General features: G+C 46.1%; 1 protein-coding gene and 1 long non-coding RNA gene across 5 annotated transcripts; both read left to right on the forward strand.

The window, feature by feature from the left end:
- The first annotated feature begins 2696 nt into the window (after positions 1 to 2696).
- Positions 2697 to 5409, forward strand: LOC123142444 (RING-H2 finger protein ATL67-like). The gene is made up of 2 exons (XM_044561355.1): positions 2697 to 3048; positions 4744 to 5409. The coding sequence occupies exons 1-2, from the start codon at positions 2697 to 2699 to the stop codon at positions 5310 to 5312; spliced, it is 921 nt and encodes a 306-aa protein (XP_044417290.1). The 3' UTR covers positions 5313 to 5409.
- Positions 5410 to 6121: 712 nt separating this feature from the next.
- Positions 6122 to 10973, forward strand: LOC123143609 (uncharacterized). Of its 4 annotated transcripts, none has more exons than XR_006470960.1 (5): positions 6122 to 7155; positions 7622 to 7690; positions 8360 to 8508; positions 10388 to 10556; positions 10664 to 10973. It is a non-coding gene; the product is annotated as an uncharacterized lncRNA (long non-coding RNA). The 4 variants fall into 4 exon arrangements; XR_006470959.1 differs by having other exon boundaries at positions 10430 to 10556; XR_006470958.1 differs by having other exon boundaries at positions 10447 to 10556.
- The last annotated feature ends 8966 nt before the right edge of the window (positions 10974 to 19939 follow it).

The raw sequence follows: 19939 nt of genomic DNA on the forward strand, positions 1-19939 counted from the left end.
ACACAATCCCATGTAATGAACAAGAATGGGATAAAGAGGGTTGGCTTATAATCGTCACTTCACACAATACTTAAAATAAATCATACATCATTCAAAATACACACATAGACCGACTACGATCAAACCCAAATGAAAAGAAGATAACCCCAAATGCTAGGTCCCCGATCGTCCCAACTGGGCTCCACTACTGATCAACAGGAAACGAAACATAGTAACGGCCAAGGTCCTCGTCGAACTCCCACTTGAGTTCGGTTGCGTCACCTGCACTGGTATCGTCGGTACCTGCAACTGTTTTGGTAGAATCTGTGAGTCACGAGGACTCAGCAATCTCACACCCGCGAGATCAAGACTATTTAAGCTTATGGGTAGGAGAAGGTAGTGAGGTGGAGCTGCAGCAAACACTAAGCATATATGGTGGCTAACATACGCAAATAAGAGTGAGAAGAGGAGCAACGGAACGGTCGTTAACTAGTAATGATCAAGAAGTGATTCCGAACTCCTACTTACGTCAAACATAACCCAAAAGTCGTGTTCTCTTCCCGGACTCCGCCGAAAAGAGACCATCACGGCTACACACGCGGTTGATGCGTTTTAATTAAGTCGAGTGTCAAGTTCTCTACAACCGGACATTAACAAATTCCCATCTGCCACATAACCGCGGGCACGGCTCTCGAAAGTTTATACCCTGCAGGGGTGTCCCAACTTAGCCCATTATAAGCTCTCACGGTCAACGAAGGATATTCCTTCTCCTGGGAAGACCCGATCAGTCTCGGAATCCCGGTTTACAAGACATTTCGACAATGGTAAAACAAGACCAGCAAGACCTCCTGGCGTGCCGACACCCTGATAGTAGCCGCACGTATCTCGTCTCAGGCCACAACCGGATGAGCTAAGCGTACAGGTATCAACGTAACCCAAGTTGCCAAGGGACGGTCCCGCACGGTGCTCTAGTTCGGACCAACACTTAGAGAAGCATTGGCCCGGGGGGCTAAAATAAAGATGACCCTCGGGTTAATTACTCCCAAGGGAAAGGTAATAGGTTGTTAGGCAAATGGTAAAACCAATGTTGGGCCTTGCTGGAGGAGTTTTATTCAAGGCGAACTGTCAAGGGGTTCCCATAACACCCAACCGCGTTAGGGACGCAAAATCCGGGAACATAAAACCGATATGACGGAAACTAGGGCGGCAAGAGTGGAACAAAACACCAGGCATAAGGCCGAGCCTTCCACCCTTTACCAAGTATATAGATGCATTAATTAAAATAAGAGATATTGTGATATCCCAACATATCCATGTCCCAACATGGAACAATCTTCATCTTCACCTGCAACTAACAACGCTATAAGAGGGGCTGAGCAAAAGCGGTAACATAGCCAAACAACGGTTTGCTAGGAAGGGTGACAAATGTTAGAGGTTCATGGCAATTTGGGAGGCTTGAAAAGCAAGTGGTAGGTAACGCGGCATAGCGATAGCATAGAGGCAACTAGCATAGCAAAGATAGAAGTGATTTCGAGGATATGGTCATCTTGCCTGAGATCCCGCAAGGAAGAAGAACGAGTCCATAAAGAAGACAAATGGACGTAGTCGAACGAATCCTCACAACTCCGGGACGAAACCGAAGCTAACGAGAGAAGCAAACCGGAAAGAAGCAAACAGCATGGTAAACAACCATCACATAAACATGTCATGATGCACAATCAAGTATGATGCATGTCCGGTTTAAATGAGGCATGGCATGGCAAAGTGCAACAAACAATACTACAAATTAAGTGGAGCTCAATATGCAACGAGTTGCATATTGAAGAAACACCACATTCGAATTATTTAGTTCGCTCTCGTTTAGGTACACAGCAATATTAAATGTTGTTAAACATGCAAGAGGTGAAGCATAATAAAACTAACTATTTAGGCAAGTTTAAATGAGGCCGGAACAACAAACAACAATTCCGGAAAATCCTCATGTCCATATTTTAGATTTGGTACTGTTCTGCCTAAAACCATATTTTATTGTTGTTAAACAGGAAAATAAAGTGCACCATGTTAAACTAGGCATTTTTCCACCCGATTTACATATAAAGAACATTTAATTTGGAGCTACGGTTAATTAGTTATGAAATAATTCATTTTTGCATGGCATTTATGCAAATTTAATCAAACAACATTTTTTTTACATTTTTAACATGGATGAAAGCAGCATATTATGAAACTAGATGAAATTCTAAGCATTTTGCATGTATGAAGTATTTTAATCCGATGCACGGTTTGTGAGACATTAAATGCATGAAGTGCAAGGGGTTTTCTGTAAAATTGGTAGTCTCTGGATAATTAGGAAATTCGCAGAACCAGGAAAAAACATATACGGGCCGAATCTGTTAGCCCAACAGTGCACAGTGGCTGGGGGTTTCTCACCATGGGCCATGGCCCAGTCGGTGGAGGGGGAGGCCGGAAGGGGGCGCTGGGCCTGGGCGCGGTCAACGCACGCAGGCGACGCGCGGTCATGGCTCGAGGCGGGGGTGTCGACCTCCTGCTCGAAGCAGAAGCAGAGGAGGAGGCGGCCGGACTTGCACGGCGGCCTGGAGGAGCTTGGGGAGCGGCGGCGGCGAACTTGGCGGGGAGGAGGCCGGGAACGCAGGGCCTCGCCGGATCTTGCAAAGGCGGCGACGAGCGAAGCAGGGTGGTGGCACAGCTGCAAAGCCATGGCAGGGAAACAAAATCAGAGAAGTGGCACAGAGGGAGGAAGGAGATCGAAGCAGGAGAGGGACGGGCAGAGGGAGGCGGACCCGGCAGGGCTCGCGCTCCAGCAAGCTGCTGCTTGTTGCCGGCCGGACGACGACAGGTGGCCTCGGGACGGCGGGGACTCGTCGCGGCTGGGAGGTGCGGTCATGGAGCTCCAAGCGGCGGCTCCATGGTTCCCTGTGAGAGAAACACGACGAGGGGGTGGTCAGGGAGAGCTTCAGCGAAGAAGAGGAAGGGAAGGGAGTAGGGGCGACGAGGACACCTGCTGGTTCGGGCGAGGAACAGAGCAGCTCCGGCGGCTGCGGGCTGGAGGTAGTGCCTCGATCCATTCGGGAACGAGCGCTCGGGCTGGCTGCACGACGGTCGTGGATGACAGCGGGACAAGGAGGCATAGGCGCTCGGGCTGGTGGTGGTTGGTCGGGCGAGTTGGTGAAGAGCGGCGACGAGGTGGTGGCTCGGGGCTCCGGTGGCGCGTGCTACCGGAGTGGAGGCAAGGCGGCGGTTGGATGGATGTGCGGTGGAGGCAGAGAGTGGAGGCGGAGGGGATTGGATCAGGGGAAACAGTGGAGGCGCTGGGTTGGGGCGAACAGGCAGGGGAGATCCCGAGGGGGATTTGGTGGAGTGGCGGCGGTGGCGATGGGTGGATGGGACAGGAGGCCTAAAATTTAGGGCTAGGGGGCTATTTATAGGAAGGGGTTAGGTTTAGGGGTTAATCGGACCCTCCGATCGTAATCGGGCGGACGAGAATAAAGCTTAGGGGAGTCCAAATAAGAAAACGGAGATGTTTTAGGGATGTTTGGGGATGATCCGGATCCAACGGTCATGACTGCCCGAGTTGGGTCCTGGAAGTTTCGGACACGCACGCAAAGGGGGTTTGCGGGATGTGCAGAGAGGTTAGGAAGCCAGGCAAGAGGGAACCGGAAACACGGTTGGTCTCGGAACGGTCAACGGAGACAAGGGGGGAACGTGGCAACTACGTACGAATGCAAGTTTTAAAAACAAAGACGGTAACGAATGCCGATGCAATGCGGATGATGCCATGATGAAATGCAACAAGCAAAAATAAAACACACGGCGACAACAAGGTAGCTGGAAGACTTCTGGAGCGTCGGTCTTGGGGCGTTACAGTATTGTCCAGCAGTTCATGATTCAGTGGTTGTTGTATACAGGCGAAACTGAAAGCACGTCATGACTCACCTCCAAGATCCCTTTGCACTTTTGTCCTCCTCCAGTAGGCTGTATGCGTAGTGGAGAGTTCGCAGCTGTTGTTCGTCAATTTCACCTCGGCTTCGCCCACCACCACTACTTCGTCAGTTTCACCTCGGCATCCCCGGGAACATATCTGGTGCATCAAGGCAATTGGTGCTACCGGTGCACCGGACCTCATTGCATACTTTTTTTTAAATTTTTTTGAACATTTTTAAATGTGCAACGGGCGACTGGTGCACCGGCAGCACAAATTGCCCCGGTGCACCAGATACATCCCCGGCATCCCCTTGTCGCCCACCACCTCCTCGCCGTCGTGGCCGTGTGAAGCGGATGCGTGGTGACCTGCAACAACGGTTGACCAGGCTGACTACCGCCTCCTTCTCAAATCTTTATTGCATTTCTAGAAAATAATTATTATTTCTCAATAAAAATGTTATTGCGCACCTGCGTGTTATCACAGTCATACGCCGTGCATACACACGGGTCGCTTTCCAGCGTGCCGTATCGTTTACCATGGGCTGTCTAACAATTGCTAATGTATGGCCGGCGCGTGAAACCTGACCAGAATCGGGAGGTCAAAGAAACACCGAGTTTATCTTTCGCGCGCCGCGCGCCACCCAGACCCGGGCGCAGCTACGGGCGGCGCCCGCCGATCTCCAGTCAGCCAGGGCCCCAGACTCTAGTTCTCAAGCTGAGATGCAGATCGACTATATATTTCTTGCCGCCCGGTTAGAACACCTGCACCGCCACAACCCACAACCCTGCCCGTGAAGCAGCTACCTCGAATTAAACGTTCAGGAGTGATCATGCCTGATCTGCCTGCAAGGCTCAGGAACGGCGGGCGTGGAGCCTGCTACGGCGTCGTGGCGTCATTGGCATTGGCGCTCGTGTTCTGCGTGCTCGTCGCCACCGTGAGCGTCTGGAAGGCCTTTTTGTTCGCCGGCATGGCGTTGACCGCCTTCGGCATCGGTGAGTGCCTGCCCAATAGCTGGCGCGTCGGCGCCGCCGCCGAGCGTGAGATCACAGTGGGCGTGCCTTTGGCAGCATGCCGGTTCGGGCTCGGGAAGGCCACGATCGACTCGTTGCCCACGTTCGCGTACGCATCCCGTGGCGCCGATGCCGATGGCGACCTCGAATGTGGGAGCGCCCAGCTGTGCTCTGTGTGCTGGGAAGACCTTGAGGAAGGCGAGATGGTGCGGCAGCTGCCGTCGTGCAAGCACATCTTCCATGTCGAGTGCATTGACATGTGGCTGCACTCGCACACCACTTGTCCTATCTGCCGCTGCGACCTCTCGCCACAGCGGACATGCTGTGTCAAAGTGGCGGCGGTAGAGACGGAAACGCCGGCTGGGCTGCAGCCTGTGTAGTATGTAGGCAGGCACATGTCTAGGGTGGCATTTCTTCGGGTCATAATTTTTGTACATTCCTTGTGTCCATTTATTTTAAATGAACACTCATAAGTTACAAGTTTCCACATGTCAACCTTGGTAAATACTCCCTCGATAGTGATCTAAACGCCTTTATATTCTTTTACAGAAGGAGTAAAATTATGGCAAAACCTAATAGTAGCGAGCAGTAAATGTCTAGCAGTAGCGTGGTGCCCTCGCTACAGCTAGCGCGTTGCACCTAACTCTTAGTAGTAGCCAGTGGGGAGCTTGTTCCAAATAATTGGGCGGGCCGGCTTATAGAAACATCTACTGGGCTTGTGTTTTGTGACCAAAAAATAAATATACCTTGAAGAGAATCACATAAGTTGGGTGGGCCAGGGCCCTTTGGGCCTTGCTATAACTTCGCCACTGGTAGTAGCTGCTACACAGACTTAGCAGTAGCGTGGGTCCATCCAGTGCTACTGCTAACTAGTTGCAGAGCGATAGTATGAACCTCGCGCTACTTTTAAGTCTGTGAATCAGTAGCGCTGCTGCTACTCTCTTACCCTGCGCCACTGCTAATATTTTCTGTATTTTTTCTTCTACTTATTTATGTAGTATTTATACAGATTTTATACAATAAAAACATACACATACATTGGAACTATATCAGACAAGAATGTCTCATCTTTCATCATCCTAAACATTCGCCTACGCATCAAGGGCGCCTTCTCGCGATATCCACCTGTCCCTTTTACTGTGTGAGGTAAAAAAAACGAAGATGAAAAGAGAAACGGGCCGCCCTCGTTTCCCATTCACCACTGCCCCGACACCACTCACCGGCGCCCTCCCCCACAGCCCCTCTCTCCTCCGCTCACCTTATCCCCACCACCGGGCGAGCTCCTCTCCTCCCCCTCGCCCCAGATCGAGCAGCAGGTCTGGATCCATGGCCACGGCAGCGCGAGCGCTCCCCGTCAGATCGCTTTCGTTCCCGAGCAGAGGAGGAGGCAATGTTGCATGGCTAGCTCGGTGGTCGCGGCGCTGTTCCGCAGCTGGTTCGCCTTCAGCTCGCCGGGGCGGATGAGGTGATTCATTAGGGTTAGTGCCGCCGCCGCCCCATCCCGCTCCGCATCGATGGGTCTCGGGCAAGCCACCCCTTCATACTCTCTCTGTCCTGTCGCCTCCCATAGTTCTTCCTCAACCACGATCGGGGCGGGATGGACCTGCATATCCGTCAAGGTAACTAGCGGGGTGGTGCTCACGGATCGGGGCATTATGAGGTAGGATCGATTATGTGGATTGTAGCTCTGCAGCGGGCGTTTTGGACGGGAGTGATAGCCAGGTTCTATGCTTATATTTTATCTCTTTTTTTATAAGCTGCAAGTAATTGCTATCATCATAGACATTAAGAAAGTAAATATATACTCATGCATCATCTTTTAGGAGAATTTGAATGTTATTTCAAACCGTGATGTGTTTGTTGGTGCCATATGGATAGTAAATGATGCTACTAAGTTTAACAGATAGTTGTAGATATAAATAAAATCAGGAGGTCACCATTATGTTGATTTCAGAATAAGCATCATGTCAGTCTTGTAAATATCTTTTGTGTTCTGCAGGCTAATCATACGCTCTCTTTTGTGCTATATTTGGCAATCTTGTACTACTATCTTGCAGGTTGTTGGGACATTTACTCACCCCCAAATATGTTTGTTGGTTGATACACAGGCTTCGGGAAACAAGTAGAAAGCTGCTGCTTTCATTGGGGACCTAGATCTTTGTGAGGCTTTTTAAAGATCTTGACACAGTATATGAAAATGATTTTCATAACTCGACAATTTCGGTGAGTTCATTTTTACCAATATGTTGTACTCCGCCGTCCCATATTAACTGCCGCTGAAAAAATAGTATCTAGACGTATGTAACTTCGTTATGCTTATGAAGTTGGAGTCAAGGACGTAAGCTTCTGCGAACTAGTGTCATGCGTGAATGCGTGCTGGCTGCCGGTGCTTATCTTGCACCACATTAATCTCTTTGAGTTTCAATGTTCCTATCTCGTTGAGTTTTAATTCCGTAATCAACTTAGGAAAGTATCTCGTTGGAAAGATGATGCCCTGATAAAGTTGGAACATATCTCAGGATACTTAGTCGTTTTCACCTAATGTTCCAAATGATCATGTTAGTTTGTAGGTTTCAAAAGAAGAAGATCCTGAAAATTGGCATGTTCGGGCTTTAGTACTTGCTCTTTAATTTGTGCTTATGTTAATACTTGTGAATTATAGGCACTGGTTAAGATATTAATTCTTCAGGTATTTTGGTCAATTGACTCGGGCTCTCTAAAAGGATTTCATAGTGATTGCAAAGAAGCTTCAAAGCAGGTTAGTTTGGCACATCTTCCTTGTATTCCTTCGCAATGTTCAGTAATGTACAGCTATGCTGAAGTTGTGGTGCTGTTTTGTTTTATTTATTTTTCATCTTCTTGTCATGTACCATTTGAAACTACGTTCTTCTTGTATAAACTACTAAACCATTAAATGGACCTGTGCAGAATCTTTTGATCCGAAAGAACCTCATAATCAATAAGAGCATTCGCACAACATATGTCCGGGCAATCAGATCAACACACCATTTCATTTATATTTAAAATCAGTAATTTCTTGGTTCTTCGTATGAGTGGCCATCCTATGTGAATTCAGGTCTGGGTTCTTCCTATGTATCATGTCTGAAACTTGGAATATTGATTGTTAGGCATAGCTTAACTTCCACATTTTCATGCATATTCTTCTGCTGGTAAGATAGGGCAAAACATGTACCACAGAATGCAGGGAGAGCATAGATTTATTTTTCTTTTTTTTATTAGATAAGCTACATTGCAGGGAGAGCATGCGTTTATTTTGCTCTTCCTACTTTTGTTAGATAGGGTACATTCTTTTTGTTCCATTCATGCCTCTGTTGCTGACGGTACTATCGTGTAAATTGAAAATTGATGTTTAATGTTACGACATGATTTACACAAACTGAAATTCTGATCCCTTGGGATGTTGCAGGTTCCTACAATCTAATACTAATGGAATTGGCCTTCAAAATTGCAACCAATATTAGAGCTGGCGAACGATTTGCATTTTATGTATTCATACCAATGTGGCCTGAAGGAGTCCCTACCTCAGCCTCTGTGCAAGAAATTCTTTTCTTTCAGGTAAGCTCTATTTTATAAAAGAATTATAGAAGCTATTAGGAAACCACAAATCTGAGATTTGTTGAGATATTGAAATCCCAATGTGAGATTCACTGAGATACGGAAATGTCTTTCGACCTTAATTTCAATCCTCTCCCAATTAATATATTTCCATTTGAGTGCATATTGGCATATTCCTTGATATGTCTGGCATTTTTCGCTTTTAATACGATATTACTCAACTGGTGCTCACTTCCCTTTGTTTAGTTCAGCGCCATTTCTATTCTTGCCTTCATTTTGGTTAAAAAAATCTCTCACCACCAAATGTTACCTTATGTGTTTTTTTTTTTGCTCGGCAGCCGTGATTTCATAGAGGCAATGTAATATGTAATGTTGTTATTGCTATAAAAGCTGCAGAAGCGTAATGCTGATTATCCGTACATGCCTACCATATTGTAAAGAGATCTTCCAACTTGTCCATTTTGTAGACCTTTGATTATCCATGACACGGAAGGCAGGGAATAGCTTTGAAAAATCTGACGAAGATGATACAGCCATTTGAACTTTTACATGCATTTATGTTGAATTAGGATTTGGGGCTTGGGAATATTACACAAAGGAGGGGCAACATTGTTTTTAAGGCGGTAAGGCGAGGCAAGGCGCTGGGGGGCGCCTCACCGCCTAAGCGGTAAGGCATAAGGCAAGGCGGACGCCTTAGAGAGTTCTAAGCAGTAGAATGAAGTAGAATTTGGTAGGCAACTAGGCATACACACTACACATCTTGCACTTGCTGCTGGTTGTAGAGCCCATATAGGATCCATCCTCTTTGCACTTTCTCTTCTCCCCAACAGTAATCATGCATTATTCTAACCATCCAGGCATCCACTAACCACTATAAGAGAGGCAGTGAGCAACCAGCAAAGCAGCTAGCACAAAGCAGTGAGCAACCAGCAAAGCAGGAAGCAATGAACAACTGAAAAACAGCAAGCAATGAACAACTTAACATGGAAGAAACAGAGCAGAGGAGGGTGGGGGAGAAGGGGGAGGGAGAGGTGTTGGCTCCTTGCTGTTGCCTGTTGCTGGTTGCTGTTGTACTGAAGAGGAGGAGGATGAGCTACTGGAGAGGAGGAGGATGAGGAGCTGCTGGAGAGGATCTGCTGCAGAGGAGGGAGCAGATCTGCTGGAGGAGAGGAGCCAGAGAAGGAGGAGGAGGTGTGTGTGGATTGGGGGTTGTTTCTCTCTCTCTTTCCCCTCTCTTACCTGTTGGCGCCAACAGCATCTCTGTTTCCCACCAGAAGACTGTTTCCTGACTAAAACTACTTCCCTGCCTGGCTGGCAAGCTCAAGGCGTCCAATATGGACCAAGGTGCCAACCTGGACGCCTTAGCAGCGCTTCAGATGCCTTAAAGCTTAAGGCGGACGCCTTACTCAGGTACCTAAGGCAAGCTGGACGCCTTGAGCTTGCAAGGTGCCCTGACGCCTAAGCGTCGCCTAGGCGACGCCTTACTGACGCCGTAAAAACAATGGGGGGCAACCCCTGGATCCTATTCATGGTAGATTGTCTACAGAGCTCAGACTGCTGCCTCCACAAGCAGTTTGAAAGGTATTAACATAACAGAAAACAAAACGATCTGCCACATGTTAATCTTAGATGAGGTTTACCAACTGTCATCTCCAGAAGCCAAAATTTTGATACAGAAAGTCCATGCTATTGTGTTTTTCATCTTGAAATTAACTATTTATACACATTCTCTGAGCACGATATTCACCTTTCCGTTTCAGCTTATCGCAGGTCAATCATCTAGGTTACAAACCTGTTGTCTCTGTATTCATATGCGCCTATCAGTATCTATGCTGCTGCCATCTTTGCTTCTAAGTCTGATCTTTTTATGCATGTGCAGTGGCTGTAATGGATTTCAATTGCTGTAAATTAATTTTTTCAGCCTGTTCAAAGTGGCAGGCATATTTGGGCGTGACGGGATTCTCATGCACTCATCCGGCGAGATCCTCCTGATGAACAAGCGCGGCGTCTTCATGAACAGCCTGCAAACGGGGGCATGTTACTACCTGGTAATTTGTCACTTCTTGTGCTGCTAACCAGAGTTGATTGGTTCTAATCTTCTATTTCACTAAAAATATCAACTTAGCAATTTGCTCGTTCCTTGATGTGTTTGTAGGTACTCATATCGATCTAATTAATCTACTTCATATTTAGCCGGTTAGAAGAATCAAGATCTCTGTATATGTATGCAAGGCAATAAAAGAAGCGTGCATTTCTTATCAAGCTTCAATGAGAACGATCTTGTCGTGATAATCGTATCAGTGTGCAATGTTGTTCTTGCTTTCTTTGTTGATATCAGCTTACAGTTACTGGGAGAAATAAATTATCAAAATGTTCATGTACAGTGTCATTATACCGACATTGGCTACCTAGCATAACTCTTATCATCTTAAACTAAGTTCTATAATTAGATTATTGATTGCTTATGTTATGGCAGTAGGTTGTGTTCTGCACATACTACAATTCGGAGCTGAATTGGTGTCAGCCAATTCAGTGTCCACATGCATGACCTGGGTGTGCAGGTGTGACATGTGCAGCAAAAAAAGTTAGAAAAGTGCGTGTATCCTACCTGGCACTGCAGAGATGCCACTTAGGTGGTGCGCCATGGCGCGCCCCCAACAACTAGTCATCATCGAAGTGCTACAACTAGAGCTGCAAACGAGTCGAGTTCGAGCGAGTTGGACTAGGCTCAGCTCAGGTTATACTAAAATTTGAGCGAGCTTAAACTAAGTGAAGCTCAAGGTCGAGCCGTAAAAAGTGGCTCGTGCTTAGCTTGTATCGATCTCGAGCTATTTTCGAGATAAATAATAAGATGATTTTATGAATAGTCTAAGGCAATTTTTCAAACATTATAGCCAACAACACAATATAGAAAGCCACTATAAAATTTGACTTATTCTCTCTCAACCGATGACTAGCACTTGATAAGTAGGGACCAATGAAGTAGAAAGATAGAAAAATGAAGGTGCATCCGCTCTTAAACTTTGGCTGAGAATAATAGGATATTTGACACACGACTGACCATGCACTATATTGAGGCTAAGTTTCTCATGCTTAATTAGGCCTCCATGTTTCCTACTAGGTAAAATTGAGAAAAACTGTGCACGACATATAAGAAAATAAATTATCTTTTTAAATAAATATCAAGATTATTTAATATAATTATATAACATCGAGCTATCGATCTAAAATCGAGCGAGCCAGTGTTAGCTCAAGATTAACTCGTTTCTCTATCGAGCTACATAAAGTGTTCATACTCAGCTCATTTCTTTTCGAGCCGATCTCGAGTCGAGTCAAAATACGAGTCGATCTCGAGCGGCCCACGAACCTCGAGCTTTTCTTGCAGCCCTAGCTACAACATAGTCTCATCATAGTGATCCAACACAAATGTCTCATCATCCTCCGAAATAGCGATACAAGTTATTACAAGTCTCGAATAGATGCAACTACATGGTCACATACACATGTTTAATCATCGATCTAAAGTATGATATTCAAGAGAAGAGCGATCACTATGAGCAAGAGCGGGATTATGAAGTTGTTCTTGAGCCGGTTCTGATGCCTCTCTCACACTAGCGTGAACCTCAAGTAACTAGTTTCCGCTTGGATTCTACTTTGAAACCCTTTGTGGCTGCTGCCTAGGAAGTGGTCGACTTGGGCCTGACACTCTGGCCACTCGTCGTACACTTCCCTATGTACATGACATAGCACTTCTTCGCCATCGATCCATATCCCTGACAGAGATGCATCGTCATCAGGCGAATTCATCGATAATATGCAACATAATATAAGTAAGCAACACAAACAAAAAGTTAGCAAATAGAAGCAACATATAGTAAACATAATTAATGAAGTTCATCGTACCCAAACTAATTAACTAGAGCGCTACGCAAGTTCAGGAGGACCGAATACATCACAAAGTTTTGTCGTACAGAAATTCAAAGTTTCTTCCTACAAAAAGTACTAATTAAAAAGACATCATTGTTGTTGTCATCGTCAATTGCTACGGGCTCCATTCGTCCATATCCGGGAGGATGCACCCTAGCTTCGTGAACGGCGTCATGTCCTAACGCGGTATGCCTATGCGAGTTCAGACGTCAGCCCGCAAAACAGGGCCGCCATGGAACATCCCATTCTCTTCAACGACGTCTTTGATAATGATCGTCGCAATGTCCTATTGGATACGATAAAAATCATTTATGATTTTTTTCATCCTGTTCAGCTCAAGGCTGCGGCCCATTTGCGGATATGGGCATCGGCAGTAGATGGCATGCGAAGTTTCTTGTGATCCCTTCTGAACTCTAGCATGTGATGGATGACGTAGAATCCATCCTTCCTACTTCCTTCCCGTTGCTGGACACAAAAATGTCTGTTTTATGGTCGAAACACGGCGCACCCTTCCTTTGTTTCTTGATCTTGATGTGGCCACCTGTCATGCCGATGCCTATGAGAGCACGATCCAGAACACTTCGTATGTGTGTGTAGTCTTTCTCTCAGTGTTTTTGGATGAGTCCAAATACAAAGCGTAGGAGACTTGCGGGTAAAGAACGATAAGGACGGCGCACCCCTCATTGCGCAAAATAAATATACCTCAAAATTAGCCTCCATACGTGCAAATGAATGATTGAAATGTACGAAAGGATGTGTTATAGCGGCTATCCGGGAATGACTTACAAGGGATGATAAGGCAGGAGAATTATTTCCTTGTCCTTATTCGCAACCATGGAGTCTTCGATGTACTTCTTCGCAGTCTCACGTTCCACGTCGCTGTTTCCCAAGAAGCCCTCATGCATGTATTAGGGGCCCGCTACCATGATTTGCGAGATTTGCTCTTTCCTGATGATGTAGTTCGTATGTAGCGCATAAAGGCGGACAAACGTAAAATTGAGCCGCCTCATGAGATACATCTCAAAGATGTAATCAAACCGTGGGAAGAACATGCCCGCAGGGTTAGTGTCGACGAAGCCTCTTCCAATCGGCACATTAACCGTGTAAAGCGGTATCCTGGTTCTTCCGATTGGAGAAGGCCCAACTCTAACGACAGCACAAGGTCATGCAATCTCCTGAGATCCCCAGTTATGGACTCGATCACTTTATTCGGTAGCATTGGCTTGCCCGCGACATGGAGTAACGACACATTTACGATAGGTACACCATCCAAAACCCGGGTTGCAGGAGGCGGCTGGCTGCTCGAAGCTTTGGTGGGAGCAGAGCCTTTCTTCAGGGGTCTCTTCCTCTACTTCTTCCTGGGTTCAAGTAGTGAGCCTATCAGACCCTCCTTGAGCATCATCCCTAGTATGCTTGGCTAAAATGGGATTTGTCCCTCCTACTTTGAGAGATATTCTCAGTGCCCACTCGAGTTATCAGATTTGTAAAGAATGATCGTGGGACTTGGGTTAAGTGTTAACCTGATTTGATAATATATAACATGATTTTGAGTATAGAGGTCGAGCTACCAATAAGGGTGGCAAGTACTCGCCTTGATCATGACAACATATATGGTGAGGCAAAAGAAATGTTGCATATGTCACATTGCCATGGTTCATCAATATGACATTGCACACAAAGGAGAGTCGGCACGCTCTGCTAGGAGCCACTACTAGCTATCGACTCGGGTCATGTCCATGTGTGTGTGTTGACCTATAGGGTCATGTTAACTTAAGGGGCATGAGCCCATTTGGATTGGATTCAAGTGAAAATTGGGCATAAAATCCTGATGGGCCTCGAGTGTTGAGCCCATATTGGACATCTATATAAGTGGAGGAGCAAGAGCCTCAAATGGGTTCGACCGGTCCAACGAGCTAGTCGCCACCATTCCCACAGTCATGCCGTGCGATCGGACCTTACAGTCCGTCACTCAATGTTCCTCCCTGCAGATGCGAATATCTTAATGGCGTTGCACCTGCGATACTCTGACGAACCGTTCGAGGGAACTGTAAGGAAATGTTTGGGGGATCGACAAGGAGATGGGGATGTGCTTCGCCCAATCTTTTCTGTTGTCGTTAGTGCGGGTCGAGTGGTAAACCCCGTTCCCGTGATCAATCTCCACAACATGTTCCTTGTTTGGCGGTACATATTTTGTTTTCTCTACTACCGCCTGCCCCAACAAAGGGACCAAAGTGATAATCTCAATAAGTTGAGGGACTAAACGGAGGATTCTTGCCTGGGTAGTTATTGCCTGATGACCATAAACCTTGTTAGTGCTCGTTACTAAGTAGCTTACCCTAGCCCTTTCAGGTTTTTAGCATAGCACTTGCAATCGCTAGGCACCACGCGTCATTAGGCTTAGGGTTTTAGCCCAAGGCCTCTAACAACCTTGTGTGTCTTGTGCAACACTAGGTCTGCTTATGCATGGGTTGGCATGATCATCATGGATTGTGTAGACTAGCACGTTCTTTGTAACCATAGTAAAAGGAGAAGAGGAGTCCGAAAAGACACAGGTTGTACGCGGCATGGAACCTCGTATGTGTTCTTCATGTGTTCATATCCTAACTCTTGATGTTGTAAGATTCACTACGAGGAGAATTCCGACAATTGGCATCAGAGCCTGATACACCAGAGAGATGACGGTAAGGATGACAGCAAGTCCTCAGCTTCGTTGACTCACAGTTACTTTTGAATCACTCATTTGGAGAACTACTTGATAGTCATCTTGCGATATAAAGAAAAAGAAATACTTGAATATAAACCACCCACACTTCCACTTTGATAACACCCACCTACTCCTATTTTGAGGAAACCACCTAAACCAACCACGCCTACTGAACTTGAACTGGGATTTACCAAAGCCGCTAGAGAATTTGACACTGATTAAGATCCTGATGCTTGGGAAAATAATATTTTATAGCAAAGCTTTAGGAGAGTTATTTTTTACCTGATGATGATTTGTGTTCTTATCATATATATTGAAGAGGATTCTTAAGATTTCTTATGGAACCCGAAGTTATTAAAATTTTGAAACTCTAAACTTTTAGGGAAGTGATAGTGATTGTTTTTTGATCATGCTAACACTGTTGAAGATCTTGCTAGACTTTTAATGAAAAAAGTCACATCCCTCTCTTTATGCTTAAGCTATTTATTTCTTCACTAGGAGGGTAAGCTAACAAACTCATACCATAATATCAAAGAACATGCTTTGCTTGACACTCCCTCCGTCCCAAAATAAGTGTCTCAACTTTAGTACAAATTTGTACTAAAGTTAGTACAAAGTTGAGACACTAATTTTAGGACAGGGGGAGTATATTTTACAATGCACTAACTCCTGAATCTAGGACACAACTAGATAGCAATGCGGGAAATGTTTTTCAAGGATAGGACACTTAATGAAGCTAAGGTTCTTCTTGATGGGATTGCCAAAAGTTATGATGACTGGAACTTAGAAGAACCACATTCAGGCCCTAAATCCAAGAAGAGAGGGATGTACATCTTGAGTGATGAATGTACGAAAGAAGCTAAGAAATCATTACGATAAAAGGGCGTTCCAGCCTCCGAAGTAAAAAATGCTACCTCCTATGGGTGACACCCTTATATCTCAAAGTACTATTCATGTTATTGAAGTTAATTCTTTATATAAGTTTTAGGAAGGTAATCTACCATATAAAAATATCCTAGTCAATGCCATGATGAATGATGTCTACTACACAACTTATTCTTGTAGACTCGGGTTGGGCCTCCAAGCGCAGAGTTTTGTAGGAGAGTAGCAAATTTCCCTCGAGTGGATGACCTAAGGTTTATCAATCCGTGGGAGGCATAGGATGAAGATGGTTTCTCTCAAACAACCCTGTAATCAAATACAGGAAATCTCTTGTGCCCCAACACACCCAATACAATGGAAGATTGTATAGGTGCACTAGTCCGGCGAAGAGATGGTGATACAAGTGTAGTATGGATAGTCGATATAGGTTTTTGTAATCCAAAAATATAGAAACAGCAAGGTAACAAGTAACAAAAGTGAGCACAAACGGTATTGCAATGCTTAGAAACAAGGTCTAGGGTTCATACTTTCACTAGTGCAATCTCTCAACTGTGCTAACATAATTGAATCATATAACAATCCCTCAATGTGTGACGAAGAATCACTCCAAAGTTCTTATCTAGCAGAGAACATAAGATGAAATTGTTGTAGGGTACAAAACCACCTCAAAGTTATCCTTTCCGATCAATCTATTGAGCTATTCCTATAAGTGTCACAAACAACCCTAGAATTCGTACTAAAATAACACCATATGATATGCATCAACCAACTCTAATGTCACCTTGATACTCCAATGTCACCACAAGTACCCGTGAGTTGATAATTCGATATGCACCAAACAACTTCAGATTCATAATATTCAATCCAACACAAAGAATGTCAAAGAGTGCCCCAAGATTTCTACCAGAGAAAGTAGGACAAAAATGTGCATCAACCCTCTATGCATAGATTACCCCAATGTCACCTCGGGAATCCGTGAGTTGAGTACCAAAACATATATCAAGTGAATCAATAGAACACCCCATTGTCACCAGGGGTATCACTACAAAAAAAAGACACATCCGTGACATTTTGGGCCGAACGAATTTTTTCTGTCATGCTTATGACACTTCTATGACGATAATTGTGACAAAACCCGATATCATCATAGATGTGATGGGCTCCTACTTCTATGACAAAAATCATGACAGAAAATGGGCTTTTCATCCTAGGCGGGCCGGAGACGCACCTGCATGACATTCCTTGGGCCGTCCATGACGGAAAAAATCATGGTAGAAGCGAGGGCGAGGAAAATTTCGGGGAGTTCCCGGTTACGATGGGTGGTCGGGGCCGAGCGATGCATGAAGGTTTGTGTGTTTCTCTCGTACACGTACGCGCCTGTGTGCGAGGCGTTGCGCTCTAATTGAACCCGAGCGAGGCGTTGGGCTCTAACTGAACCCGAGCGATTGAACTAGCTATGTGTAACGCCCCGGATCCGATGCGCCAGGTGTCTGCCAGTTATTCGCTGTCGTTGCCATGTCATTTGCTTGCGTGTTGCATTTTTCCATGTCATCATCTGCATTTCATACCATGTCATCATGTGCTTTGCATTTGCATACGTGTTCGTCTCATGCATCCGAGCATTTTCCCCGTTGTCCGTTTTGCAATCCGACACTCCTATGTCACCCGGCGCCCCCTTTTGCCTCTTCTCGTGTGCGGGTGTCAAACTTTCTCGGAATGGACCGAGTCTTGTCAAGTGGCCTTGGTATACCACCGGTAGACCACCGTTCAAGTTTCGTTCCATTTGGAGGTCGTTTGGTACTCCAACGGTTAACCGGGCATCCGCAAAGTCCGTTTGGGTGTTGCAGCAAAACCCCCCTTCAAGCAGCCCCAAAACCCCTCCAAGTCTCCGCCCTGCTCTCGGTCGTTCGATCACGATCGCGTGGGCGAAAACCGCACCTCGTTTGGACTCTCCTAGCTCTCTCTGCCTATATATTGGCCTCTTCCCCCGAAATCCCGGGTCCAAACCCTAGCCATCTTCCTCCCCGCGCCGCCGGACGCTTTCTCCTCCCACCGGACATGTCCGCCACCGCCCCCGCGACAAATCCGGGCGCGACACCTGTCCGCCGCCGTCCCACCGCCGCCGCGGCCCGCGGAGCCCATCCGGGGCCCGCGCGGGCCCGAGTCGCCGCCGCCGCCCGAGACGCCCCGCGCCGCCGCGGCTCCCCGCCGCCTCGCCACCCTGCTCCTCCCGCCGGTGACCGGAGCCACCGCGCCATCCGCCGCCGCCGCCATCGCGGGCCCTCGCCGGCGTCGCCTCCACCCGCCGAGCCCCGAGCTCCTCCGGCGCCGCGCGCCGCCCGCCGGCGACCCCCCACCGCGGCCCCACCGTCCCCGGCCGGCGCCGCCCCCCCCCAGCGCCGCCCGGCCGTGCCTCTCTTTCCTCCGCCGGCGCAGCCCCGAGCCCCTCCGGCGAACTTCCTCCATCCCCGATCTGGATCTGACACAGAGGTTGACCCCGGGCTAAGTCCTTTGCATCTTACATTATCATGCCTTGTTCTCTGCATCGTAACTTCATGCATGTAGCTCCGTTTTGCGTGTGTGATATGTCAAATTGTTCGTCTCGTGATGCTCTACATTTTGTTAAATTGCACCATGTTCATTTGAGTCCATCTTGATGCCCAAATCATCGTTGCAAGAGTGCTAGTTGCTGTTATCTGCTGGTTCTTATCAGAACTTGGAGATTTGTCATTTTTGTATCATTTAATCTGTGTATCTTTTGGGCATGAGCTCTACATGTGTTTTGTTGTATGCCATGCCATATTTCCAGTGGTGTATACCATGTATTTTTGTGATCTCTGTGGTGACTAGCACAAGCATGCAAAGTAGGTCCCGTAATGTTTCTGATTTCAGGGACTTAGTGATTTCTCTAAGTCTTTGTCTGCTGTTATTTTGTTGCCATGTAAACTTGATGCTACAGAGAGATCCATGCATATTTTGGAGATGTTCAGTAAGGATGTTTTGTAGCTATTGTTGTAGTTGATCCATTAATGCCCTTATTTTAAATTATGGAGTGCCATGGCATGACTCAATCTTGCTCTACTTTTGCTATAAAATATTTCTGGCAGATTCTTAACATGATATGCAATTTTGCCAAGCTTATTGTAGTTGATCCATATATGCTATGCAATTGTTCTTGCCATGGATAGCTTCATAAACATGCCATCTTGCTGTAGGTATGCTTGTTTTGTCATGCTTTGCTTTGTGGTGAGTGCATCAAGCTCACAAACATGCCTTCTTATTATAGTTTCTGCCATGCTCTGTTTTCTGCCAAGTCTGATACCTGATAACGAAACTTGCTATGTTCATATGCTTGCCATCATATCTTCTGTGCCTTTTTGGCTTATGGTCAGTAAGGGACTTTTGTCATATGTTTTGAGTAGATTCATGTAATTCCTTGTTTTGCCATGTTAAGTTCCTGTAGCATGTTGATTTCGTGCTCTGAACTTTGCAACCTGATGTTATTTCTGCCATGTCCAGTAATTCTGCCAAGTCTGTGAATCTGTTATTATTTTGCAATCTTGCCATGTCCTTTTGAGCGTGTTCTAGTGATTTCTGAAGATATCTCAGTGTTCATGTTTTGTTGTGCTTTACCTGTACATCATGCCCATGCCTTTTGTTTTCATGTTGAGTTGCTGTAGCATATTGTTTTGATGCTTGCTTTATGCCTAGTTGCTGTTTTGGACAGATTGTTGCTATGTATTGTTTGGAGTGTACGTGTTGCACCGTTGCTCCGTTTCGAGCATGCTCTATATGAAACTTACTTAGAATTGTATGTAGTTCCATATTATCATGTTGCATCCTTGTTTTGAGGTGTTTGCTTGATGTTTGTATGCATTTTGCATCAATGCCATGTTTAACTTGTTTTGCTCATATCTT

The sequence above is a fragment of the Triticum aestivum genome, chromosome 6D (genome assembly GCF_018294505.1).
Source record: "Triticum aestivum cultivar Chinese Spring chromosome 6D, IWGSC CS RefSeq v2.1, whole genome shotgun sequence".
NCBI lineage: Eukaryota > Viridiplantae > Streptophyta > Magnoliopsida > Poales > Poaceae > Triticum > Triticum aestivum.